This window comes from Chiroxiphia lanceolata, chromosome 16, assembly GCF_009829145.1.
Source record: "Chiroxiphia lanceolata isolate bChiLan1 chromosome 16, bChiLan1.pri, whole genome shotgun sequence".
Taxonomy (NCBI): domain Eukaryota; kingdom Metazoa; phylum Chordata; class Aves; order Passeriformes; family Pipridae; genus Chiroxiphia; species Chiroxiphia lanceolata.
In genome coordinates this window covers 655,882-682,687 of record NC_045652.1, presented here as the reverse complement: position 1 = coordinate 682,687, position 26,806 = coordinate 655,882, and the positions used below count along the sequence as shown (strand labels likewise).

The window sequence follows — 26,806 nt, the reverse complement described above, 5'->3', positions numbered from 1 at the left end:
GATGGGTGCCCAGTGGCACTGGCAGAGCCCAGGAGACCATGCTGGCAGAGCCTGAGCTGCTGCCCTACTAGGTGATGATGTCTCTGGTTTGTGATTCCCAGTAGGACCCAGAGCCCTGGCCCTGCTGGCAGCAGTGTGATCCTCTCCTTTCCTCTCCTCCCCTCCTCTCCTCTCCATCTGGTCTCTCCTGAGCTTCTGTTTTGGACCCTTCTGCGTTTCCCGTCCCCCCAGCCCGCTCCCTACCCTCCTGGGGCCAGAGGCAGCGTGGGGGGGTTAACTGCTCCACAGCCCTAATGCGATCCAGCACCTCAGTCTACAGCTCTGGCACTGCTGCCTGTCCTTACCAGACTCAATTATATCTGCGCTTCAGGAAAATACCAAAAAAAACCCTTCTCCCATGCTGTCTCTAGAACTGGCTTTAAAAAGGATTACACATCAATACCCAGGCACCCTGCTCCCCACCCTCCGCCACCATTGTTCTTTCCAAGGCGGTCCTCTCGCTTTGATGATGATCACTGGCAGAGTTTCAAAACGATGTATTATAAAATCTTAAAAAAAAAAAAAAAGAAATCCAGTTGCCATAACGTAATGCAGATTTTTGTCACCGCTCCACAGCTTCTGCTTTCAATTTCCAGTGAGGGGGAGAGACTCGGTCTCAGTCAGATGGAGACCAGCTCGCATCCCCGCTCCGTGGGCCCCCAGGCAAAATCCCTGGAATTTGTTCCTTACTGTTTGAAGGCAAAGCCGAGGGAGGAGAGTGCAGAGGGGATAGGGGGAGAAAAGAAGGTGCCAGTCCCCAAGGAAGTTGGGCACAAACCCAAACCATGCCCCAGGTGGAAGTGGACATGTGTCTCTGGAGCTCACACCTGAGCAGGGATGGAGGAGCACTTTTTCATAGAGAGGTTGGGATCACCATCCTTCAAGGTCTCAGTCTGGCTTTAGGCTTCTGCTCTCTGTCTGGCTGGCTGTCCTGTCTGGCTGGCTCAATCTATGCAAGAGATTGAGCTTTGGTCCCACTGAGCACCTGCCACTGGGAGCAGCTGAGAGTCAGCCCAGTGGCAGCCCTCCAGTCTGGGAACTGGGGCATCCTCAAGGGGTGTGAAGGCTGGAGGCAGGACAGGCACGGGGAACACATTGGATCTGGGCTTCACAGTGACCCTTCTGGCCACGAACCTTCTTGTCCTGTACTGGGTGTCAGGGCTGAGAGAGGCCCAGCCTGCCCTGTCACTGCTGTGCCCTGGAGGCAAGTGAGGGTGGCCAAACCAATCTCTCTCAGGTGTTAGCCACCCATACTGTGGGCTGCCATCCTGCCCAGAGCTGCTGCCACAAACCAAGCAGGCTTCTGCTGGGATCAACCCAAAAGGCAACCCAGGTACTCCAGAGCATGGCACTGGAACATTCATTGCCCAGTCTCTCTTCCCTCTGCAGTCTCAGAAGGTTTTGCAGCTGCAGAGGTTTGGGAGTGTGTTGGGATAGTATTCCCAAGCATAAAAAGACCTGAGACACTTTTGAAAGAGCACTGACAGCAGGGCTATGACCCACGTGCTTCAGCCTCCCTTTCAGGTGGGCTTTCCCCAGGCTTGCAGCCCAAGCTGCCACATGCTGCCACTGCCATGATGGGAGGGACGGAACGCAGGACTCCAAGTGAGGCATGCCTCACATTTTTAGAGAAAGGAGCTGTTTCTGAATAGTTGAAAAGTTTCCAGCATTCATATCACAATACTGTGAGAGCAGGGCTCACTCCGAACCAGGCCGGCACCAGTCCTCATCACACAGCATAGGGGCACAGTGGTGTCCATGGCTGGGGTGCAGCCTCTGCCACGCCCAGGGTGGATTTGGGTCTGGTCCATCAGGAGCTTTTTGGGCTAAAAAGGTTCCCTGGGCTCCAAAAGCAATATGCCACCTCTGCAACCTCCCTTTCCCCGGTGGCACTGTGCCCCTGACAGGGTGTGCCTGGGGAATGGGAAATGCCCTGAAGCTTAAGGGTGTCCTGAAGGACCCTCACTGCTCCTACCTGCAGGACAGACTCCCCCAGACTTCCAGCTTCCCAAGTGGGAACTGCATCTCGTAACTGGAAAATTTGAGCAGACTGGGGAGAATGGGGGAACATTTTGGCTCCACTCTTGAAGAACATCTATGAGCTTTGTAGAGTCTTGTTTCAGAAGGGTTGACCATCTTCCACTGAGAAATGGTCACTCAACCTGTAGCACATGAATGTGGATAAAAGTCATCTCCAAGTCCAACATCTTCATCTGTGGAAGCCTTCCACAAATTTTTCTGGGGACAATGGCACTGGTGGGTCTTGGTGCTCATGAACAGCTTCAGCACAAGACCACTTGGCCATCCTATGATGGATTAAGGTATGGGTAGCTGGTAGGCATCAAGACACATCTGAAAACATAAAATAAGCCCTCCATCCATTGCAGGTGTCAGGCAAGTCCCAGCTGGAGCTGTCACTGCTCCTTGTGGGCCAGAAGTGCCTCTAGCTGGTCCACTGTGGCTGTCACCTCTTGGTTGGGGGCTGACATCTCAAAATGGTTGTTACCTGGACAGTCAGTTTGCACTCTTGTTTCCTGAGTTTCTACCAAGGATCACAGAAAGCCATCCAATCTGGCCATAGCTGCTTTTCTTCCCCATCTGTACTCCTACATCCTCAGCCCCCCATGTGCCCTCCAGCTTGCCCTGTCCCCAGTGCTGATCTCGTGGGTGGGAGGAGGTGACTTGGTGCAAAGCCTCAGCTTCATGGTGCTGTCTCCCAGAGCTGTCCGGTCCTAAAAGGGAGCATTTTTCAGAGAGTTATGAGCCTGTGCAAACAGGGCTTTATAAGGCAGCATCACTAATATGGAGCATAACCTTCCTACCCACAAATATCCTGATAGCCTTTCTGGTGTGAGTTTGGCTTTGTAAACCAAGCCAATCTGATCAGGAAAATCCTGGGGAGAAAACAAACAAGGAGCCCTGGGAGGAGGCTGGAAGTCTCTTTCCAGAGTCAGAGCACATGTTGTTTCGTAGACAATGATGCCACAGATGTGCCTTGGCTGGCTGATCTATAAGGACGCAGCAGCCTGGCCATGGGGCAGAGGGGGCTTTGTCCCCACCATCCTGCCTGCCCCGGCCCCATTCCAGCCCCTCTTCCCTCAGCAGCCACCAGGACAGGTTTCAAAAGCATCAAGGAAATGGGAGAGCCCTCTGTGTCACCCTCAGTCACCCCACCTTCCCCCTCCCCGAGCCATAAGATGGCATTTCAGGATCAGCTGCTTTTGTCCCACTGCTGGTGCCAAAGGCTGTGGAAAACCCTTTTTCTCTGCTCAGCAATGCCCCACTCCTGCCAGCCACAACGTCTGCAGCTCCACACAGGGGGGAGAGGCTGAAGCCCCGGGGAAAGGACTCCTTTTCTAAAAATTCTATTTTCCTTCCATTTCTCAGCACCACCACAGCCGTGTCTGTCCTGTCCTGTTCCCCCCCCTCCCCAATAATGAGCTGTTGTCTTGTGCAGCATTGAGAGCTAAGTAAGCATGAAAAATTGGAACAATAAAGAAGTAGTTCTGGGACAGCAAAGCCCCTTGTTTGACAAGGCTAATTCCACACCCCCCAGTCTCATTTTCTTTCAGCCACCTTCCCCCTCCTCACTCCCCCTTTATTAAATGAACTGGCTTTTATTGGGGTGGAAGCTGGGTTTCCTTTTCCCCTCTTGCCTCTCCCTCTGTTCACATGTAATTTGGAGAGTTAATCTCCTCAGGCAGGAAATGTTGTTTCTTTCACTCTTTCTCTCCGGCCCCTTCCATTTGGCTCTTTTAATTGGGGCCCAGACCAAGGAAATGGCCACACCACAGAGCCTGAGCAGGAAGAGGGCTGGTTCTCCTGAGGGGCCTTGAGCATCCCCTCCCACTACCCCCTTTGGCAGATGCACCCTTTGGCCAGGGATGGGGGTACCCAGCTCCCCGTGGCTATCTGGACACCCTGGTTGGCCTGGGGAAAGTTGGGCTGGAAGTATTGGTTGGCATTTCTTCTTCTTTTGCAAATTCCTCTCCCTGCTTCAGGTCAAGTCACCCAAAGATTTCAAGATGGAACATCACTCAGAACCATCTTCCCAGCTCTCCACAGTATGGAGACACTCGGTTGATGATATTTTCCACGGGATCCCTTTGAAAGACATGATGCTGTAAAACCTCATGGAAATTCTCCAGATTTTTTTGTGATACTTTTCCACCAGTTTCTTTTGAAGAAAATAATTCAATTTTACTGAAAAATAGAGAGCTGAGTTTCCCTCCCAACTCTCTCTGTCTCACCTCTTTAGCTGAAGGAGATTTGCTGGTGGCGAGTGTGTGGGGACATGGTCCAGTGGGGACATTATTTTGGGTGGTGCTGGTGAATTCAACTCATAGTACAGGAAACTGTGATGGACGGTATTACAATGGCTCAACATTCCCTAGATCAGAGAATCACATTGTCACGGAATAGTTTCTGTTGGAAGGGACCTTAAAGACCCTCTTGTTCCAAAACCCAGCCCATGGCAGGGACACCTTCCACTAGCCCAGGTTGCTCCAAGCCCTGTCCAACCTGGCCTTAGAGACTTTCTGGAAAAACGACTTCCTTCAGAAAGGAGAAGTGAAATTGCAATCCACACTTCACTTAAAGGCGGAGCAGGACCGCGTGGAGCTTTTCTTAATAGAATATCCCAGGAATCTACTGGAAACTCATGGGAGAAACCCTTCCTAGAGCAGAGCAAAGCTGGGCAGAAGCAGGCACTCAGAGCTTGGTTCACACCAGAGTGTGCAGGGGTATACGAGGAGGCCTGTGATGGAAACAGCTGCTGGAGCCCAGTCTGTTGCTCGGGGCAGAGTCCTGTTCCCACCATGCCCTTAGGATGGTGAAGAGCACTGGGAACAAGTCTTCGTGCCTTCTTCACCGTCACTTGACTGCTTCCGGCTCCTCTGAAGACCCAGAGCTGGTAGAATGGAGCGTGGCTGCTTCCAGGCGGGGCTGAGAAGCTCTGGAGACTCCAGTCTCCTCCTAAGCACATTTTGGCCCAAATCTTCCCAGCTCTTCAACAGCCAAAAGTTTTTGGATTGCTGTCTGGCACCATTCATCGCTCCCAACAGGGCAGTGATTCATTATTGTTGGATTCCCTCATCCCTCCACAGATAACCTCGGGAGGAGAGGATGTGCACCATGCCCTGTGCACAGGCTGGTGGCCACGGGGTGCCCTGCTAAAGACCCCAGGAGAACCACAGGGTGCAGAGTGTGCCATGCACAGCAGAGGAGGATGGGATCTGGGAAAAGTAGCTGGAGTTTGGGAATAGCTAACCAGCTCCTTGCTGCTGTCTTTGCTGGACAAAGCAAAGGTTTGCTGGTCCATAGGGGTGAATGTCCAGCCTTTGGAGTGGGTGGCTGAGAACAAGGATACTTGGAAGGGAGATATCCTCACTCAAATTTGAACCCAGACATGTTCATACCCAGGGTATGTGAACCCTCCAGGAGTTGGAGGGAGGGAAGGGGGATGTCACTGCAGGGAGAAGTCACTGTGACCCAGAGGCTCTCACCTATTTGGAGATGACCTTGTCCAGTGAGGACCTCAGTCTCCAGGAAGCTCAGCTCCCACAGAACCCCAAGGGGACAGACCCTTCTCCACACCCCATGCCTCTGCCTGGGGACTCAGGAGCAGTGCCCAGCTTTGCCTGGTGCAGGCAGGGGCTGTGCCTGGGCCTCGGGGCCTTGGGGCTCTGTGGGAAGCTGGCTTTGGAGACAGGGTGGTTTGTACCTGTATCCTCCCTGCAGGGACATCCACATCATTCCCTGCACAGGTGCTGAGGAGAGCTACGTGTCAACTTGTGTACCTCGATGTCACCTAGGTGGACATGGTTCCTTTTATCCAAAGCAGATTAAATCCCAGCAGCATCCCCCTGGGCTGGCTAAAATGCCTGGCTCTGCACATCCTCCAGCACATCCTCAACCCCTCACCTCCACCTCCTTAAGGCTTGACCATCTGGAGACAGGTAAGAGGTCTTGTGCTGGGCTCGGGTCAGGCTGTGGGAAGCAGGGAATGGCAGCGGGTCCCGCTCGGAGCCTCCTGTGCCGGGTAGGGTGAGGACCAGCCTCCCCCAGATACTGCAGCATCCCATGGGGCTGGTTCCAGGATCCAGGCAAAAGCAGGTAGCTGAACTCCTCAGGCCTGTCCCAGCTGCCTTGGCAGGCGGCTCCTTGCTCAAGGCTTGGACCATAACAGGCAGCAGTGGGTTCACAGGCACAGGAGTGGGACAGGGACAGGGCGGCTCTCCAGGGGCTCACAGGCGTGACATGGTGCTACTGGGCACATGTGAGGCCTCTGACACTGCTTGTGTGTGGTGGGGCAGAGCCGCTGGAGTGCAAAACCTGTGGCAGAAGCTTCTCGCAGAGCCTGGCTGGGATGGAGCCAGCCCTGGTCCGGAACAGGAGCTGCAGTACACGTGGTTGAGCATCCCTGCTGCGGGGGGACCCAGGGCCTTGCCCTGGTGCGTGAGGGACACTGGACGATGAGCCTGGCCCGGCTCACGGCCCCGGAGAGCGGGGAGGAGAGGGTTAACCCTCTGCCCCGGTCCTCGGTCTCGAAGATGCTGCCACGCTCCCCAGCTCACCGCCTGCCGCCTTCCCCTCCCTCCCCGCTGCCCCTCAGAGCCCTGAATAGGGAATTAGCTTTGCCTGCGTTTAGACCTCTTAATTAGCTATTCTTTTTGCTGGGCTGGGGAAGAGGAGGGGCAGAGGAGACCCCCGGCCCCCAGCCGAGCCCTGGCCCTGCTCCTGCAGCAGCACAAAGGGGCCCAGCGGGCAGAGCCATCGGAGGGCGCTGGGGACGCCAGGACCTGTCAAAGCTTGTTTCCCACCTTCCAGGGCCAACCTTTTCTGTCCCAGCCAGGAGACAGCCTGCCTTAATTGGGCTGAAAATCTAATCATTTGTACCTCCGGGCCTGGGAAGGGGGCAGGGGCGGGTATGCAGGACCTGGAGTGGGTGAGGGATGAGGGATACAGAGGTGGGAGGAGGGACGAGGGGGAAGCATATAATAGGGAAAGGCAGGATGGAGATGAGGCAGAAGAGGGGTGAGCAGAGTCACAGAAAGGTTGATGGAGCAGCTGAGAGGACAGAAAATTTAGTTTTTTAAGAAGTAAATTAAAAGTTATTCCTATGAAAAAGGAAAAAAAAGTGAGCAACTGTAGAGTGGAAGGGAAAGAGCAACAAAATACGTTTTCCTGATCTCCATCTGCTCTGATAACTCAATCAAGGCCCCTGTGATCCTCACCTGTCCCACCAGCATCCAGAGTCTGAGATGTTCCTGCAGCACTGGTGTCGCATCTACATGGCCCTGCTCCCCTCCCAGCATCTACTTTTTGTTACTGTGGCTTTGGCACTGCTCTCTTGTCCCTTGGGTGCTGCAGACTTACCTCTCCCACCTCAAAATAACGTGGGTGAGCCTTGCTCAAAAGAGAAGAGCAGGCAAAACTCTTCCCAGGAGTGGCTGTGCATCTCCTGTCATGGCTCACTGTCAGCGGGCACCGACTGCTCCCACTTTCCTTCGGCTGAAGGTTTTCCAAAGCCCAGGCTGCCTGTGCTGCCTGTGCTGAGGGAAGGTGCCAGCCAGGTTGCTGAGCTGTGTTCAGCTCAGTCCCCAAGGCTTTGCCAAGGCTTGGTTTGTGGTGCACTGCGTCTTGCCAGCACTGCTCCTGTGCTCACACCACCTACATCCTTCCTGCTTCAAACAACTCCACACAGCTGCTGGAGCTCTCCCCACCTGCAGGCTGACTGCTTACAGCCAGAGTCATAGGGACAAGCCTGCCAGCACAGGAGGGCATGCAATTGCTCGTGTCTTTTCTTTTCAGTTTCCTCAGTACTGGATGTTTCACAAATACTCTCAAGCCACACTTCTTCAACCACCCTCTGTTTAACATGACAATATTTCATGTCTCCAAAATAACCCACACAAATCTAGATTCTGTGTGTTCATGACCCCTCTCCTGTTCTATATAAAGAAACAATATTTTCCCCACAGTTCCTTCTTCAGCTGCTCCAAGCTTTGGGCCTAATTCCTTAAGGTAGCGTCTTATTAAATTTTTATCTTTTTTTTTTTCCTGATGATCTATCAAAAACCAAAACCAAACCCCCAGATATTTATCAGAATTTTATTCCTTTGCTTTCCATAGAGCATCCAGACTTCCATGCCTATGCAAGGGAGGGTGAAGGAAACACTTGGGAGAGGAGGTTGCACACTGGGGCTCTACCCCCTCCCTTGCACCAGCCTGTCCCAGCAATCCCATGCTCCTTGCCAAGCATCCTAAACCAGACCACAGACACAATCACAGGGCCAGACCAAAGGGTGCAATTAGATAAGCAGAAGAGATGGAGACACCAGAGCAGCCCTGGATTGTGGAGGGATGGATACACTGAAAAGGCACAGCTGTTTGACACACTGAATTGTGGACTCCTTTGTAGAATCACAGAATCACTAAGGTTGGAAAAACCCTCTAAGACCATTGAGTCTAACCACTACCTCAGCACTACCAAGGCACCACTAAACTATGCCCCCAGGTGCCACATCTATATCTTTTTTTGAACACTTTCAGACATAGTGACTCCACCACTGCCCTGGGCAACTCATTCCAGTGCCTGACCACCCTTTCAGTGAAGAAGTTTTCCCCAATATCCTATGTGAACATCTCCTGACACAACTTGATGCTGTTTCCTCTCATCCTGTCCCTTGTTCCCTGGAAGCAGAGCCCGATCCCCCCCAGTTCCCCCCTCCTGTCAGGGAGTTGCAGAGCCAGAAGGTCCCCCCGAGCCTCCTTTTCTCCAGGCTGAGCCCCCCCCCCAGCTCCCTCAGCTGCTCCTTATCAGTCTTGTGCTCCAGACTCTTCCCCAGATACATTGCCCTTCTCTGGACATACTCCAGTGTGCCCATCCATCCATGCCAAGGAATGCTGGGGAGGTACAGAGTAAAAGGTATCAAAAGTGGAGATTCCAGCCAAAGGAACCCAGGGGAGGGAGAGATCCCTGAAACTGAGCCCACTGCGGTCCAGTGGATGTGAAAAACCTCCTCAGTGTAGGGAAAGACAGAGTGCCAGGGAAGAAGGGAGATGAGAGAGCCTGGAGAAACCCCTGCAGTGTGCAGAGTGAGCCCTATGGGGATGGGGAGGGGAGGTAGCGTGAACTGGAGCACACACCATGGTGTGAGGTGGCTGCCCACTGCCATGACCACAACCCCGCTCTCAGTCCCATGGCACAGCTGGATCTGCTGCCCTGGTAGTCTGCCAGGATGGGATATGGCCTCTACAGGCACTGACAGAGCCCCAGGATGGGTTCTGCTCCAGCAGCGTCTCAGGGCTGCAGATAAGATGCCTGTAGAGCCAGAGATTTTATTGCTGGGAGTAAGGAAGAGCAGATGTTCAGCAGTAGTGGTCTCAGTGGGGCAGGCAGGGATTTGGCTCAGTGCTCATCCATCCCAGGAGCTCCACAGTGTGTAAGGACAGGACAAGCCCAAAGCATTCATGGGCTTGAGAATGAGTGAGGGCACAGAGGATCAGGAACTGTGAAGTTCAACAAGGGGAAGTGCCAGATTCTACCTCTGGGCAACCTCGAAGGTATGAACAGAGGAATGGCTGAGGGCACTTGGTGTGTTCAGCTGGAGAAGAGGAGACTGAGGGGAGACCTCACTGCAGTTCCAACTGCCTGGGCAGGGGCAGAGGAGGGGCAGGGACTGAGCTCTGCTCTGGGGGGACCAGGGACAGCATCCAGGGAATGGTCTGGAGCTGTGTCAGGGCAGGGTCAGGTTGGATCTCAGGAAAAGGTTCTTCCCCCAGGGGGTGGTTGGGCACTGACCAGGCTCCCCAGGGCAGTGGGCACAGCACCAAGGCTGTCAGAGCTCAAGGAGTGTCTGGATGATCCTCTGGGGCACGGGGTGTGACTGTTGGGGATGGTCCTGTGCAGGGCTGAAGGTCGGACTCAATGATCCTTGTGGGTCCCTTCATTTTCTGTGATTCTGTGGTTGTGTGAACTGCTCACCTTGCAGCAGCACCACCTCTGTGTGGTTGTGTGTAACAGGAGGTTTTTGAGCCCTGGTTTCAGAGGGTCGGTTTGGGAGAGGCATTTGGGAGGCAATGCAGGAGGTCACATGGCTGGGACCAGACAGAGGGAAAGGATCCCCAAAACTCCCACTGCACCAGGAGAGCAGTAGTGTGGGCTGTCACAGGTCCCAGGTCAGCTGAGGTGGCTCTGTCCCAGCCATTGATGCTCACAAATTGCAGGCAGAGAGGCAGGCAATCTGCCCTTGTGATACCCTTCCATCTCCCAGCAGTTGAGGTCTTAGCGACTTCCTGAGCCAGGAGTGGTATTTGTGCCACCCTGTGTAACAGCCACCACTGAGCCTGCCCTCGGTGAATTTGTCTAATCTCATTTCAAAGCCCTGTGTATTTTTGGCCTGTGTGGCATCCTGTGGCCATGAACTCCACAATTTTATTACACGTCTTGTAGGATAGTAATGACTTTGGTCCGTGTGGAACCCAGGGCCGGCTCATTTCATTCATAACTTCTCCCTGTAACCCCAGCTTCTCGATTCCAGTGGAAATTAGTCAGCAAAATGCTGGGAACTCCGGTGGCTGGTGTCCTTTTAGCTTCAGGAGTCTTTGGAGGTAGGCAGTCAGGGCTGGCCTCAGTGGAACTCAGGGGGAGTTACAGAGTCATGGAATCTCCTGCATCTGAAGGGACCCACAAGGATCATTGAATCCAACTCCTGGCCCTGCCCAGGACACCCCAACAATCCCACCCTGTCCCTGAGAGTATTGTCCAAATGCTCCTGGAGCTCTGGCAGCCTTGGGGCTGTGCCCACTGCCCTGGGGAGCCTGTTCAGTGCCCAACCACCCTCTGGGGGAAGAACTTTTTCCTAATATCCAGCCTATCCCCCTCCTGATACAGCTTCCCTCAAGTTGAAGGCAAGCAGGATGCCCGTGTCCAACAGGAATGGAGGGTCTTGGAGGGTCTGGGCTGGGTGATGCTGCTTGCCAGCCTGCTGGGAGACCTGAATGGGGACTAGGAGTGTGAACTAAAGGGATTCATGAGCACTGAGGTTCCTGGGGCAGTTTGTGTCACCAGTTGGAGATGTGAAGCTTGGGGCAAGGAGTCAGTGGGTGTGTGACATCAGAGTGAGGTCTTGAGGTAAAGCAGGGTCACAAGAAGAAGAGCAGAGGACTGGCTGTGGCGGTGCTGGAGTTGAGCAGAGCTGTAGAGAGGAAACCTGGAGCATCTGCTGCTGTGTTCGCTGGAGTGGGGCAGCAGTGGGCACCCTCAGGGCTTGTTCTGCCGTGACTGCCAGCCTGGTCTCGGTGGCTGCTTTAGGACCTCCAGTCAGTACATGTATTCATGTGGGCTCTATTGTTTGTAGCTGAGGGACAGAGAAACTGTGGCTGCCCCATTCCTGGAAGTGTTCAAGGCCATGTTGGATGGGACTCGGAGCAACCTGGGCTAGTGGCAGGGAGTGGGACTGGATGAACTTTAAGGTCCCTTCCAACCCAAACCAGACTGCGATTCTGTGATTAACAGAGATGTAGACACTCCTCTTTAACATCACTCCTGGTATATCTGACTGTAATCTCTTGTGAGCCAAGGGGACAAAAAACACTGCTTGAATAACCAGTGTCCAAATCTTTCCAACGAAGCTGAAGAGTTACAAAGCAAGACAGACAAGGTGATGAGCTACAGAACAAGATATTTAATTTTAGTAGATTATCCCATTCAGCACATCCACAAAGCCTGGCTCCAGCCGGGCTCCAGCAGGGCCGGGCTCCAGCCAGGTCCCAGCCAGTGCTCCTGGCACAGGTACAAGCGTCAGGTTTATGTTGTCTCTTGCTCACGCTACTATTGCTTCTGGCTTTGTGCGGGAGTCAAGAGTGCAGGAACACAGTAGGAGCTCCGGCAGTGACCAGGAGGGGATGGGACAAGGACTGTGCACGTCTGAAAGCACTGAGAAGCACGGCTGTAAGTCGACTGGGTTAATTCAAATTGGCTTGGATAACAAGGAGCGTCCCTTGGCGCAGAACATCAATAAATGACTCCTCACTGGACAAAACCTGCCAACCCCCTGCAGCGACCTGGAGCAGCTTCAGGGCTGGGCTGCACATCAGCGTGGAGAGAAGGGCAGGATGCTCTCCTGCAGCACGCTCTTCCCTCCTCATTCTTCTCCAGCAAGGAGCTCACATCCTCTCTGCCTGCACCACCCTGCCTACCAAGCCCCCAGACATTTTGTGCTGCAAGGGGTCACCTCTCATAACCCTTCCTCACCTCCACTCTCCATTGTATTCCCTGTAGGCAGGCAGATGCTGGAGCAGGAAAGTCTGGACAGTGTTAAATCAAATTTTTTAGATTAATATTTTATTGCTTTTTTGTTAAATGCAGATTCAGGCAACGTGCCCTGGATTTAGATCGAATTAAGGAAACTGTTTCCTCTGGAGAAAAAGAAAAGCCTGGAAAAGTTCCACCATGAAAATGAAATAATTCCTGTGGATATTCCTGCCCAGTTGGTGAAGAGGAGCTAGGCACTCCATGCAGGTGCTGAGGAAAAGCCCAGTTATGAAGCTGCAGGTGCAATTGTCCCTCCCCAGTCCAATTCCAGCCTCTTGCAACCAGTGCTTGTGTCCCCTCTCCTGTGACACGTGTCCTGACCCCCATGGCAGCCTGCAGTGACTGGCTCCATGGGCAGAGGCTGCTCCAGAGTCACTTCCACCACTTTCTGGGGAGCAGAGGAAGCCCTTCCTGCTAAGGAATCCCTCAGGAACTTGTCGGGTGCTGGGGCTTGTCCCACAGGCAGGTGCTGCCCTCTCTGTCTGCCACTGTCTGTCCGCAAATGAGACCTCCATTTCAGAGGGCTCTGAGGGTGATGATTCAAGGCTTTTGGTTTCTTTACCAGTGTTTGTCAGAGAGGTCACTGTTTCTCCTGGGGGAGCCCATAGCAGACATAGGGCCCAGATGGGGTGGCACTGACAGATGAGATTTCTCTCTTGAGTGGGAAGGCACCGCAGAGCCCATCCTCACACTGGAGCAGACATTTCACAGCTCTATCCAGTCCAGTGTTATTCCCTCCCTCTGCTCCTTCTTTGCTGATGCCCCTGAAATGTCCATCAGGACAAAGGCCATGTCAAAGTGTCAGCTGCACCAAAAGCGTTTCTCTCACTCCCTTTGTGGACCCTTCTGGGGCTAATAAAAGACCCACAAGCTTCTGGAAGTGAATCATCATCTTTTGCATGGGGTAAGGGGGAGTGAGATGCCCCAGGGCAGAGCAGCTCCGTGCACCCATCGAGGGCTGGAGCTGGGCTCAGCTTCATCGCTCCTGTATTTGAACTCCTTTGCCACTAACTTTCCGGCTGGAGGGAATGACTGACAGAGACTGATGGTGTCTCTGCCTGTGTGTAATCTTAGAGCCGCCTGGATTTGGGAAATCTCTTTCATTGCTTTAAAAAAATAAGCAAGTGACTAGACTGAAGGGTCCCGATTAACCGGGAAAATCTGGGCTAAAATGCGAACGCCTTCTCAGGTTCTGGCCCCTGCCAGCCGTGCCGTGTGTCCTGGGGGAGGGTGGTAAAGCCCAGTCCGGGCTGCAGCACGGGAGGCACAGACTGACCACGCCAGTGCGGTGTCAACAGGTCCTGAATGCGGAGCTGCAGCTCCGCTCCAGGCTGTCTGGGTCTGGGGAGGTCTTTGGATGAGGAGCACTTCGCAGGCACTGCGCTACTGGTCCTGCAAGCCCTCCCCTGCCTGCCCTGGCCGTGCTCCGGGATGCTCGTTCCCTCCTCTCTGCAACAGCTGCTTTTCCCGCGGTCATCGCTCCTCGGGCTCTGAAGGGAGAGCTGCAACCAGTCAGAGATGACGTTATCAGGTTGAATTGTTATTCACAGGAATTCAGGGAGGATTTGGCACCCACCCCCTGCTCTGCCAGCTCCCTTCCCGACAGGTCCCCGAGTCACCCGTGTTTATCTCCCCATGTCTCCACAGCATCTCAGGGACAAGTAAAGCTGGAACCGAACCAAGAGAAAACAAATAGACTGGCAGAACACCAGCTGAGAGGAGGTTGCATGGGTGCAATACAAACTCCCCCAGGGTTTTGACCAAAGCCTGTGGAAAGCTGGAAAGCTGTCGTTCCCACAGATTTCGAAGCAGGTAGCAGGGCTTCTGACCCGCACGCAGGAAAGTTGCGATGCTGCTCTGTGCCTTGTGTTAGAAAGACTTTTGTCAAACTTATAACCTTGTCTCCTGTCGCTGAAATAAATTGAATTTTCAGACTGTAGGAAGAAATGCCAAGTGGAGCATCTGCAGCAGCAAGATTCCCAGCAGTCCAGTGACAAGGCTGTGGGAGAAAACAGGAGGCAGTTGGATGCTGGTTGAGAGGTGCAACCTCCAGCACTGGGCTGCAGAGCTGGTACCAGGTTCCCCCTTAGCTGCGTGTGTGTGAGGTGTTCCAGGGTGAAGAGAAATCTCTTCCATGAGGAGAATCTCCTGAACACCAACAGCCCTGCTCTGCCCCTCCTGGCTTTGGGATGGGCTTTGTTGAGGCTCAGTACTAATCACTCAAGGGGGCACAGCCAACATCCCTAGGATTTAAATATAAAAAGAACTTTTCCCTCCTGCAGCTGGTGCAGAGCCAACTCTGCTGGGATTTCGGGGCAGGAGAAACGGACCAGAGGGAGACGTGGCTGTATGTCAGGAAAAGGTTCTTCCCCCAGAGGGTGGTTGGGCACTGAACAGGCTCCCCAGGGCAGTGGGCACAGCCCCAAGGCTGCCAGAGCTCCAGGAGGATTTGGACAACGCTCTCAGGGATAGGGTGGGATTGTTGGGGTGTCCTGGGCAGGGCCAGGAGTTGGATGGATGATCCTTGTGCATCCCTTCCAACTCAGGATAGTCTGTGATTCTATGAAAAGTGACCTCCTCAGGGACAGCACGAGGCCACATGGTGACACAGGATCCCATTTTCCATCCTGTGTCAGCTCATGCCTCCTGCTGTTTTCCATTAGCTTTTCCTGGGCAGAGACCCATGTCACTACAGTGAGAAATGTCCCTCCTAGAGCTACATGAAAAAGGAGGAAGCAAACCCAGGGAACCCAGAGCTGACCTTTGCCCCTTGTCCAGGAGAAGCACCAGGATTTGGCAGCACACACACTCCTAGGATTGCTCTGGCCTCCACAGACCTTGACTTAGTGGGCATTGGGCCCAGCTCCTCCAAGACACTGAGGTTCCCCGACTCCTTTAAGCTGTTGAACCCTCCTGGCCCTGCCCTCCTCTGATGCTTTGGTGATGGGGGGGGAGCAGTGCTAGAAGGAGGACATGTCTCTTCTTGGGAGAATCTCTGGGACATAGCTTCCCAAAGCTAGTGAGCAGGCTGGAGTGGCTCTCTAAGAAGACCCAGCAAAGCCTGTGCTTGTCTGAACTCGGAGCAAGGTGCTCTGAGACCCCACAGTGTCCTTGAGTAAGGGGTAAGAGCCACCCACTGTGTCAGCTGGCAAGGGAGTCCAGCATGGCCATGCAAGCACGCCTCTGCCTCTTGAGGCCACCCACTGGGGCACCACTTGAAGAAGAAAAAATCATAGATAAAAAATCCTTAAAGGTTAAGAAACCTTAAACATGAAAAAAAGAAGATGGAAAAAATTCACCCTTGAATGTTTGCCTTCCAACTTGAGAGTGCAACTCCCAAGACACAGCCCCTTTCCCAAGAGGATGGGATGTGTTGGGGTGCCAGGCTGGGAAGCAGATGCAGATGTAGCTTGGCAAGTCACCCAGGTGCCTTGGAACCTCAACCCAGAGGTGTCCCAGGGTAGCAGTGCATTAGCTGGTGCCGGAGGAGCAGAGTTGAGTGAACCTCTGGAGTACTCCCTGTGCACCCTGGATGGGGTCGTCAGCCAGCACTGAGCCCTGTCCTGGCTGATCTAGGACTCCCTGAGGTCCCCCCAGCACATATCAGCCACAGCCATTCCCTCCCTCACACATCAACTACAGCCACACCTTTGTGTCCCTGTAAGCATCATCACTGTGGTGCTCCTTTGGCCTCGAGCCCACTGTGATGGACACAGGCCTGTACCTGGCTGGGAGCCTGGAGCACGGTGGTTTGAGGAAGGGACTTGAGGGCAGGCTGGGACCGACCTGCCAGGGCCCTGCAGGAAGGAGAGCTTCAGCCAGCACTCAGGGCAGCAGAAAGAGAGCGCTGTGTCTTCCAGCAGCATTTGCTGGGGAATGGCTGTTTGGATGGGGAGTGGGTTGGGGGGTGGGTTGTAGCTAGATTTTTGGTCCAGCTGCAGTTGGAGGAGATTCCTCGTAGCCACGTTGAATGTGTTGTGCAGGGCTGTGACTTGTCAGTGGATCTGGTAGTGCTGGGTTAATAGTGGAACTAGATGATCTCAGAGGTCTTTTCCAACCTTAAGGATTCTGTGATTCTGTGTCCTGTTCATCTGCATGGCAAGAGTTCCCTTCACTGGCCACCAGGTCTTCCCATATTCCAGGGTAGCACAGGGTTTGTCAGAGCAGAAAGGAAAGGGCAGCAAATTTTCAAAACCTGGTATCACCAGGTTGGCCTGGGACTGGTCATTTGGGTTTGACTAACACACGTTCTCCCCGGAGAGTGTCTCAGGAGTCCCTGAGCCAGAGCTGCTCCCTGGCATGGACACCCTTAGTGGCAGGTCATGTCCCCAAGGCAGGTTCCAGCACTTCTATTCAGGACATTTTCAAAAAATAGCTGCCCTGAGCAGTTCTCTCTGCCTTGGACTGGTGTTGACAGCAACTGCCACGTACAACATGACGTGGCAGCATTGCTCTGTGTCAACACATGTGGTGACAGATGTATGCCAAGCGGGTAGAAATCTCAGAGCTCCATGTTGTTGTTTTTTAATGTTGGCAGATGTCCAGGGATCATTCCTGGTCTCTGCACTGAGCAGTGTTCCTCCAGGTCCCCTGGGAGAGGAGAGCTCGCCCTGGGGAGGTTTAATGGGCTCCATTCTGATATCCCAGCTTTTGCCAAGCCCCTGGGCTGTGCTGCAGATGCTTTGGGCTGGAGGTGGGTCAGGAAGATCAAACTGCTCCACCAGGGACTTTCCTTCTGCTGGAGGATGAGATCTTCCCACGAGTGCTGGACCACAATCACCTGATGCGTGTGAATGTTTACAGGGCCAGTGACAACCAAGCTGCTGACGGCTGCAGTGAAACAACCCTCCTCCCTCCCTCCTGCAATGCCACATAAAGGACACCAGCCTGGTCAACACGGTCCATCGGGTGGCAAGTGTTGTAAGCACCATGAATGGGTTGAGACCAACCAAACCTTTAGCTCACAGCAGCCTTCGCTACCACCTTGGGCATCACCTCTCTTGCTTGTCCAGGCTACACACCATAGTAAATTGGATGTAATCAACTCCAGGCTGTAAGGGAGGAGGGAGGAAACCCCCACCCTGGACTTCTTCCCGTGTAATGGCGATAGGGTAGGTTTTTGGGAAGCATTGAGGACATCTGGCACTACTGGAAACGTGCCAGAAATTGGGCAGACTGTTAGCTGGAACTGGTAAAGTAATTCTGGGGCTCTCAGGGACAATGAGGGGGTTTGGAGTGAGTACCGTAAGGTAGACCTAGGTGCTGCAGTGCACAGAGCAATGTGCAAATGTTGAAGGACCAACTCAAGGCAGTTGAAGAGAAATGTAAGGTACAGAAAACAGGTTGATACTAGGCCTAGTGTATGGCAGGAAATAAGTTTGGGCCACAAATCATAGAATGATAGATTCCTTTAGGTTGGAGACCCCCCCTAAGATCATTGACCATTAACCCAGCAGTGCCAAGGCCGCCACTAACCCATGTCCCCAAGTGCTAAATCCACGTTTTATGAACACTTCCAGGGATGGTGACTCCAGCACTGCCCTGGAAAGGGGTGAGGCAGCGAGGGATGGGGCACAACACCATGGTGACAAGAGGGAGAAAGTCACAAGGAGCTTGAAAAATAGAGATATACATCATGATAAGGACAAAAAAAAGATGCCAGGAAGCTCAGAATAGCAAAACCACCCTACTTGATACAGAGAAAATATATTTCTGAGGCACAAGTAATCCCTTCCTTGGAGCTTCAGGGCTGGGAGTTTTTTTCCCATCTGCTCTTTTGAACATCTGAACTCAGTGCAGGGTGGTGCTGATCTCCCAGTGGGGTTCTACTGGGACACTCTTAGCTCAGCTTCTCACAAGAGACCTTTGTCAGATGCTCCTTCCTGGTACACCTGGGGAAAAGCAGCACCGGGCAGCCAAGGGGGGTTTGTTGGGGCTGGTGGCCCAAGGCTGTGGAGGAAGAAAAGGGGTTGAACACAGCAGGTACAAGACCTACACAGATTTTAACAGAAGGTGGTTGGGGCCACCTTTCTCGCCATCCCAGGTCTCTTCCCATCCCACTCTTGATCCCATCCTGATGGGATGGAAAGAGAAACATGTGGGCTGGTAACTTCATTAATACTGGGACTATCAAACTACTCACAGAAATTAAGCCTCAGTAGCTCTATGATGACAATGAGGGACACTGTGTGTGTCTGTGTGTCCACATCCCGTTCATTGGACCCTTACAGTGACATTTTTGCCCCAGGAGAATTTGACCAACTGAAGACAAACAGCGCAGAGGTGTGTGCTGAGTCACACAATCATTTAGGTTGGAAAAAACATCTAAGACCATGGAGTTCAACTGTTAACCTAACAGTGCCAAGGCCACCACTAAACCACACCCCTGAGCACCACATCTACATGTCTTTTAAATATCTCCAGGGATGATGACTCAATCACTTCCCCCGGCAATCTGTTCCAATGCTTGACAAACCTTTCTGTAAAGAATTTTTTCCTAATATCCAATCTAAACCTCCCCTGGTGTAACTTGAAGCCATTTCCTCTTGCCCTATCACTTCTCACTTGGAAAAAGGAGACCAACACCCACCTCACCACAACTTCACTTCAGGCAGGTGTGGAGAACTATAAGGTCTCTCCTCAGCCTCCTTTTCTCCAGGCTAAAAAACCCCAGTTCCTCCAGCCACTCCTCCTAAGACTCCTGCTCTAGACCCTTCACGAGCTTCACTGCGCGTCTTTGGAAACACTCCAGCACCTCCATGTCATCACTGCCAGCACTTGCAGCCACGTGGCCTTTGCTGTCCCCTCACCTTCACCAGGATTTGGGGCAAGCCAGCTGCTCTCAGCCTCTGAGTATCACCAACTTGCAGCAGATGGTAGGAGCTGGCCTGAGAGCTGCTGTGGGAGTTCTGCCAGCCACTTCCCATGGCATACTTTGGGAACCGCTCCTCTGGACACACAGACGAGAGCAGGGTAATGCATTTCTCCTGGAAAGTAAACATATCTCTAATGAAAATATGGTGCATCATGGGGGTTTTTTTCAGTTCTTTAAGTGGAAATTAGTCCTTTTGCCTTGACAGACTTAAGTCTTTCCTCATATTCGACATGCCAACCCAACAGCACTATTCCTCAAGCATAAAGTGAGCCTGGAAAATTTAATCAAGCACACAGAAAGCAACAAGGGAAAAAAAAAACACCGAAAGAGGCAAAGGACATTTCCCTGAGAGTTCCTCTCCTCTCCTCTCCTCTCCTCTCCTCTCCTCTCCTCTCCTCTCCGACCCTCTCCTCTCCTCTCCTCTCCTCTCCTCTCCTCTCCTCTCCTCTCCTCTCCTCTCCTCTCCTCTCCTCTCCTCTCCTCTCCTCTCCTCTCCTCTCCTCTCCTCTCCTCTCCTCTCCGACCCTCTCCGACCCTCTCCTCTCCTCTCCTCTCCTCTCCTCTCCTCTCCTCTCCTCTCCTCTCCTCTCCTCTCCTCTCCTCTCCTCTCCTCTCCTCTCCTCTCCGACCCTCTCCTCTCCGACCCTCTCCGACCCTCTCCTCTCCTCTCCGACCCTCTCCTCTCCGACCCTCTCCGACCCTCTCCGACCCTCTCCTCTCCGACCCTCTCCTCTCCGACCCTCTCCTCTCCGACCCTCTCCTCTCCTCTCCTCTCCTCTCCTCTCCTCTCCTCTCCTCTCCTCTCCTCTCCTCTCCTCTCCTCTCCGACCCTCTCCTCTCCGACCCTCTCGTACGCTCTCCTCTCCGACCCTCTCCCCTCCGACACTCTCCTCTCCTCTCCTCTCTGACCCCCTCATCTCCAACCCTCTCTGACCCTCTCCGACCCTCTCCGTCTCTTTAAGACCCTCTCCTCTCCTCTGTTTCTTTACCCCTGGTTTTGACTTAAATTAATTCTGCCTGACACAAGGTAAAAGATAAAAATCTGTGACTTTACAAACGGTGTTGCTAAGAGAGTATCATGCTTTGCTGCTACCCAGAGTTTACTTGCTTATGGAGCCGTCCAGTGGAAACAGTTTCATATGTGAAATAGAAATGCCCTTTTACTTTTGTCACAAAATTTCCCAGGTCTTCTTTAGCTCACAAAAGGATGCCAGATAAGGGAAAAAAGCAAAAATAAGCAGCTTGCAACCATTTTAGCCTTCAGAAAGGGCCTTTAACATCACATCTTTCTTCCTACATGGAATTATTTTGATAAGGCTTTTCTATATGGGCTATGTACCTATTCCAACTTTAAATCCTTCAATTAAGGGCTAGACTGGGAGCTGTGCTGTGCTGTGTGCCCACAGGGAGCAGTAAGAAGGAAGGTATATGAATTCATAGCTCTGCTCAGCCTCCTGGTTCCCATATCTGGCTATAAATTGGAGGGGAGGGGAGGGGATGGGGATGGGGATGGGGATGGGGATGGGGATGGGGATGGGGATGGGGATGGGGATGGGGATGGGGATGGGGATGGGGATGGGGATGGGGATGGGGATTGGGATGGGGATGGGGATGGGGATGAAGAAGGAGCCTTTGGCTCTCACGGTGGACTCTGCAGACAGAACTTACCCTTAATTTCCTGCCTACGGGCTTGTCTTCATTCCCCTTTTCCCCCTTGGAAAGTTCAAAAGGAGACCAAGTGAAATGCTTCCCACTGGCTGGCACAAGAGCAGGGCAGTTAGCCCACTGCGGTCTTCCAAGCCCCCTGTAGACCTTGGTGCCTTCCCCCTCGCTGCCCCTGGGATGTGCCAAGCACCATTTTACAGGAATCTTGCCTCCAGAAGGGGAAATCTTCTCCAGCCCATCCTAGAGAGCCTCTCCTCCTCTCCTCTCCCACAGGGGACCTGTCGAAGCGAGGTGAGCGTGCCCAGAGCAAAGACATCTTCGTCTGGCACGGGATGATTAAGAAGCATGTTTATAAAGTCCAGGCGACAGCTGAAGGAGTTAAGTTACTTGAGTGCTTTGGGATCCTTCAGGATGAAAAATGCTGTATACATGTCGGATTTTATTATTACAATTACAGTCAGATGTTAATCCCCTCACCGGGATTTACTCAGGCAGCAGTGCCAACAGCAGTACATCTCACTGAGTAATTGCCCCCTTCCTGACTGTTGGGTGTCTCTGCCCTGAGCTGCTTCTTGTTTCTGTGTTTGCTTTAATTCTGACACTTCTGAGAGCACTGAGTTTTCCCACCCAGCAGCGAGCAAAGGCAGAGCACATCCTGCACATCCAGACTGCCTTTGCTTCAAGGCATATGTCGTATGTGCTTTGGGGTCAGAAAACAGATAATGAGAAATTCTTACTGGTAAAATTCAGCCTCGGGGGGTAACAATACCCACCTCTACTGCAAATTGTTGAGAGCTAATGCTGGAAGAGCTGGGAAATGGTAGTTTCATGGCTCTTATTGCACAATGTGTGTGAGCCAAATGAGTGAAGAAAAGCTCCAAGTTCAGCAAACCAAGCTGGGATCACAATAGCAGAAATATACAGCAAGGGAAGAAAGGCTGAATACATTTAAACCCCTGCACACTGTAAATTACCTGGATGCACTGGGATTGGCTCCTGAGCCACACGTGATTTTGTCTACTCAAAGTCCAGGGGATGCTCTGACTCTATGCAGACTCAGGGCTGGAGGTCCAACCTCTCCATTTTGGAGAGTTTTGTTTTCTTTTCCTCTCTGAATGCAACATTTGGCATTTCTGAGATGATGAAGAGACAAAAACCTGGGAGAGATGCTCTGTTCATTAGTCTGATGAGTGAAGCCAGCTCTGCACATCCCAGCATGTGCCAGCAGGACACTCTGGGCTGGCCTGTAACTGCAGCCCCTCACTTTGCTTGGTGGGTAAGAAGCACATCACGGTGAGAAACTGGCCCTGTGATCCACCTCGGTCCCTGCCTTGGCCCCAGTGGGTAACTGGTTATCTCATGGCTTTGGGAGGGAGTGACTGGCATGGGCAGGAATGTTCTTACACACTGTCAGTCTGGAGGAACCAGCTGTGTGTCCAATTTCTGGACATGGTTCAAGTGTGAGCTCAGTGCTGAGCAATGTGGAGGTAAAGGAGGTGAGGAGGGTTTGGGGTTTCACTGTGTTGACACGCACCAGACTGCCAGTATCTGTGCCTCAAAGGTTGTGAGTCCAGCTCTCCTCCAAAAGATGTAGCCCCACACGGCTAAGAAAGAGGTGAAGGAAAAGCCACTGGTTTAACGTGGGTGGTTATCACACCCTGCACTGAGGGATGCAGAGACACTTCCTCTCCAGAGAGAGTGATGCTCCTGGAAGGCTGCAGATGCCCTTGCAGAGAGTGCCAAGATGTTGACGCTGGAGTGTCCCACTCTGGTGTGCTGCCCCGGGGATCCTGCCCCAGGGGTCCTGCCCCAGGGGCTCTAAAGACATGGTACCCTACTCAACTAAAGCTCTGTTTAAAGCTGGAAAGAGGTTTGACGGCGGGAGGGCTCCTCTGGAGAAGCAGACGTGGTGGGGCAGCTGTGGAAGGCAGAGGCAGAAGCAGAGAGAGGGGTTCGGCTACTCTGTGCGGTGCCCGGGCCCCGGGCTGGTGCAGGCAGGGGACGCCGAGGGCCCGCAGTGCCCCGTTGTTCCGGGGTCACTGCCCCGGGCCCTGCCCGCTGCCGGGGTGACGGCGCCCGGTGAGCCCGGGGCCACAGGTGGGACGCCGCTCCGGGGATGGAGGTGGGCAGCTTCGAGGGGGTGGTGGCAGGACCCGGCTGTCACTCAGCGCGCGGTGAAAGTGACAGCGGGGGCGGGGCGGCCGCGCCGGGCGCGTATTTAACTTGGGCGACAGCGGCGGCGCGGCAGAACGCGGCGGGCGGGCGGCAGCGGCGGTACGGGGATCGCGACACCGAGCACAGCCGAGCCCCACCGGGCCGGCCTTCGCCGCGCCGAGTCGAGCCGAGCAGGCAGCGCAGGGCACGGAGCGGAGCCGCGGCTGGATGCTCTGAGAGCGGTGGGAACGAGCGGGCCCCCGGAGCACCGGCAGCAGCAGCGGCAGCAGCGGTGGCAGCAGCAATGGGTCTCCGGGGCTGCTGAGCGGTGGTCGTGCCCGCCCCTGCCCGCCCCCACCGAGGAGCCGCCAGGGAACCGCGCCGGGAGTCGGGACGCGCCGCCTCGCCGGTGCCGGGGACACTCTCCGACCCCCCGCCCCGCCAAGCCGAGGATGCCCCGGGGGCCCGCGGGCCGCCCCCGCCGCTCGCCATGAGGAGGAGCCCGGCCGGGCCGCGGGCGCTGCCGCCACCGGCCGCCGCCGCCTGAGCCCCGCGCCCCGGCCGTGCCCGCGCAGGGGCCGCCCGAGCGCCCCGGCGCCGTGACCCTCCTCCCGCCCCCTCGCCCGGCGCGCCCGGCTATAAAGGAGCGTTTTATTCTCGGGCTCCGGTCTCACGCCAAACCCTGTCACACCGTCTAGACGAGCTGTCGTGGGGCTCGGCCCAGCTGTCACCATGGCGATGGAGACGAGTCCGCTGTGAATTTTGGGGGGGAGCGAGCGAGAGCGGCGGCGGCGGCGGCGGAGGAGGAGGAGGAGGAGGAGGAAGGCTCGGCCGCCGCCGTGCCGTGCCCTGCCCTGCCCCGCGGGGGAGGCTCGGACCCCCCGGCGCTACCGGCCGCGGCTGGAGCCGGCCCGGCGGGGAGCCCCGGGAGCCAGCGGCCGCGGGCGCGGGGCGAGCCTCAGATGCGGCTGTCACACAACCCCGGCCGGGCTATTTAAAGTAACGGGCCCCGCCGGACACTGGTGTCTCTGCCTATTTATGAGCCCCCGGGAGCCGGCGGGCGCCGCCGGGCAGCGCTAGGAGCCGAGCCCGCCGGGAGCAGCGCCGGGGCCCGCCCGGAGCATGACGGCGATCCGGGCGCTGCTGCTCTGCCTGTGCCTGGGGCTGCCGGCGGGCGGGCAGCCTTTCCTGCGCCTGCGACCCTCGCCCAGCGACAACCTGCCCGTCAAGGACATCGTGGAGCACCCGGACCCCGAGTACGACCCCAAGGAGCAGGACCTGGACGAGAGGACGCTGAGAAAGAAGCTGGGCAGCCATTTCGACCCCGGCTTCATGGCCGTGGCCGTGCCGGGGCCGGCCAACGCCTCGGGCGCCGCGGCGGCGGCGGCGGGGCGGGGGCGGGCGGCGCTGCCGGCGGAGCTGCGGCGGCTGGAGCTGGGGCCGCCCCGGGGCCCCCGCCTGCGGCTGGGCAAGAAGGCGCGGCGGAAGGTGCTGCAGTGGCTGTGGGCGCACACCCACTGCCCCGTCCTCTACGCCTGGAAGGACCTGGGGGTGCGCTTCTGGCCGCGCTACATCAAGGAGGGCAACTGCCTGGCCGAGAAGTCCTGCTCTCTGCCCGAGGGCATGTTCTGCAAGCCCGTCAAGTCGGTCACCAAGACCTTCCTGCGCTGGCACTGCCAGGGCTGGTCCAGCCAGAAATACTGCACCTGGATCCCCGTGCAGTACCCGCTCATCTCCGAGTGCAAGTGCTCCTGCTAAGCCTCCCCGGCCCCTTGCACTGCCGCCCTCCTCCTCCAGATCACTTTAGGGGGGAGGTTTTTTGGGTGGGTTTTTTTGGGGGGTGGGTGGGGGTTTTGGGGTGGGTATTTTTGGGGTGGTTTTTGTTTGTTTGTTTGTTTGTTTTTTCCCACCCCCCAGGGCGGAGTGGGTGAACATGAACCGCTTTTGGGGTTGTTTTTGTTTTTGTTTGTTTGTTTGTTTGTTTGTTGGGGTTTTTTTGTTAATTATTTTTGTTAGGGTTTTTTTTGTTAATTTCTTTTTTTGTTTGATTTTTATTTTTGGTTGTTTTTTTTTTTCCCTCGGACTTGTTTTAATGTTATTTTATTCAAAAGGGGAAAAAGCGAACCCAGGAACTGCAGGGCAGGCCAAAGGCACAGTAAAGCACTACAATCAGATGTCTATTTTTATACATATATAGCCTTCTAACAAAAGGAAAATAAAAAAAAACCTAAAAAAAACTAAAAAAAAAAAAAAAAAAAAAAAACCTACCAGCCGTGTAAATAGAGAGATTTTAAAGGAAAGGAGGGGGGGAAATCGCAGCTGTTTTTTTATTATTATTATAATTATTATTGTTATTATTATTATTTTAAAGACATAGGACCACATTTTAAACCCATCCCCACAGAACCCGAGCACTTCCCTGCCGAAGGGGAGAGCAGAAATTTCCTGTAAAGATGATTTTATCAAAAGGAGAAAAGGCGCGGGGGGTGTACAAAAAAGAAAAGCAAGAAAGGCAGCATCCCTGAAGACGGTTGTTTCTCTGTGCTGTATTTTTTTTTGTCTTCTTCAGACCTTGTCACTGATGTTTGAACTAATTTGCCAAGCTCTCTAGGGTTTGGTGTTTTTTTTTTTTTTTAAGTGTATAACAATTAATTAAGGAGGAAATTTTAAAGAAAAGTACAAATCTATGAAAGAGTGGAATTGTTTTGTTGTGTGGGAATACACATAGTCGTGTAGAGATGTTAAAGGAAATTTTCATTGTACAGTTTATTTATTTTTAACGTTTGTGTATAGGAAAAAAAAAAAAGCTAGAGATTATACCAGAAACTATTGGAAATGTTTACTTGAATATTCCTTTAAAAACATATCAATGTAAATATGAGCTATCACTGATCAAAACATTTTTAGCAATAAACTCTATCTTTGAAGAAAAACCCCGTGCTGCACCCCAGCTCTCTGGGAGACCAGCGGAGATTCGGATTCTTGCTCGGAGCAGGTGATGAGTAAAGAGCTTTGGCTGGGCCGCGCTGGCGTAAATCGCGAGACACCCCGAAGGTCGGGACAGCTCCATTGGTTTCTGCCTCTCCGGGATCCCGCTCTGGGTTTTCTTTGCGTGTATAACCTGTTGGGGAGAGAAAAAAAGCACAGACGGGAAAGAAATGTCTCGTAAAGCGTAAAAGAGCTGCGATGTCCCGGACTGGAGGTGTCATCTGAAGTCCTTGGGAGATTCCATGCTCTGTGGCTCTTGGATTCGGCTCTCCCGCTGGCAGAGGAAGCGGTCGAGGTTACTGCCCCGGCCGTCAAAGCGCCTGACACAGCTTGGCAGCCCCGCGTGTGTCAGAACAAATGTTTTTTCTCGGCTACCGCCACTAGCGCAGGAGGGAAGGATGGAAACGAGCCCTGCGCCCGGCCCTGCTGCCGCGACGGAGCCCCAGGGCTGGCACCTCTCCCCGCGGCACCTCCGGGGGTGTGTGGGGTCAGGAGGAAGCGCTGACCCTGCGGTGGCACACAGTGCCCTCAGCTCGTGTGCCGGGGCCGGCGGGACCCCTGCACTCCCACCAGAGCTCGTGGAGCCAGGGCAAGGCAGAGCCGGGCCGGCTAGGCACGGGCAGGCTACCGGCAGCCAGGCTGGGGAGGAGCCCGGCGCTGGTGAGCGGGGCGCTGGCAGGGCGAGCCCGCTCCCAACGGAGATCTGTCTGTCTGTCTGTCACAGGGCTTGGAGCGCGGCTCTGACGGGCTGCCAGGCCGATCCCCAG

At 54.2% G+C, this 26,806-nt stretch overlaps 1 protein-coding gene across 1 annotated transcript; it reads left to right on the top strand.

Moving 5' to 3' along the window:
• The first annotated feature begins 23,654 nt into the window (after nucleotides 1–23,654).
• LOC116794902 (noggin-2-like) lies at nucleotides 23,655–24,880 on the top strand. Its single transcript, XM_032704091.1, has one exon. The coding sequence runs from the start codon at nucleotides 24,174–24,176 to the stop codon at nucleotides 24,807–24,809; it is 636 nt and encodes a 211-aa protein (XP_032559982.1). The 5' UTR covers nucleotides 23,655–24,173; the 3' UTR covers nucleotides 24,810–24,880.
• The last annotated feature ends 1,926 nt before the right edge of the window (nucleotides 24,881–26,806 follow it).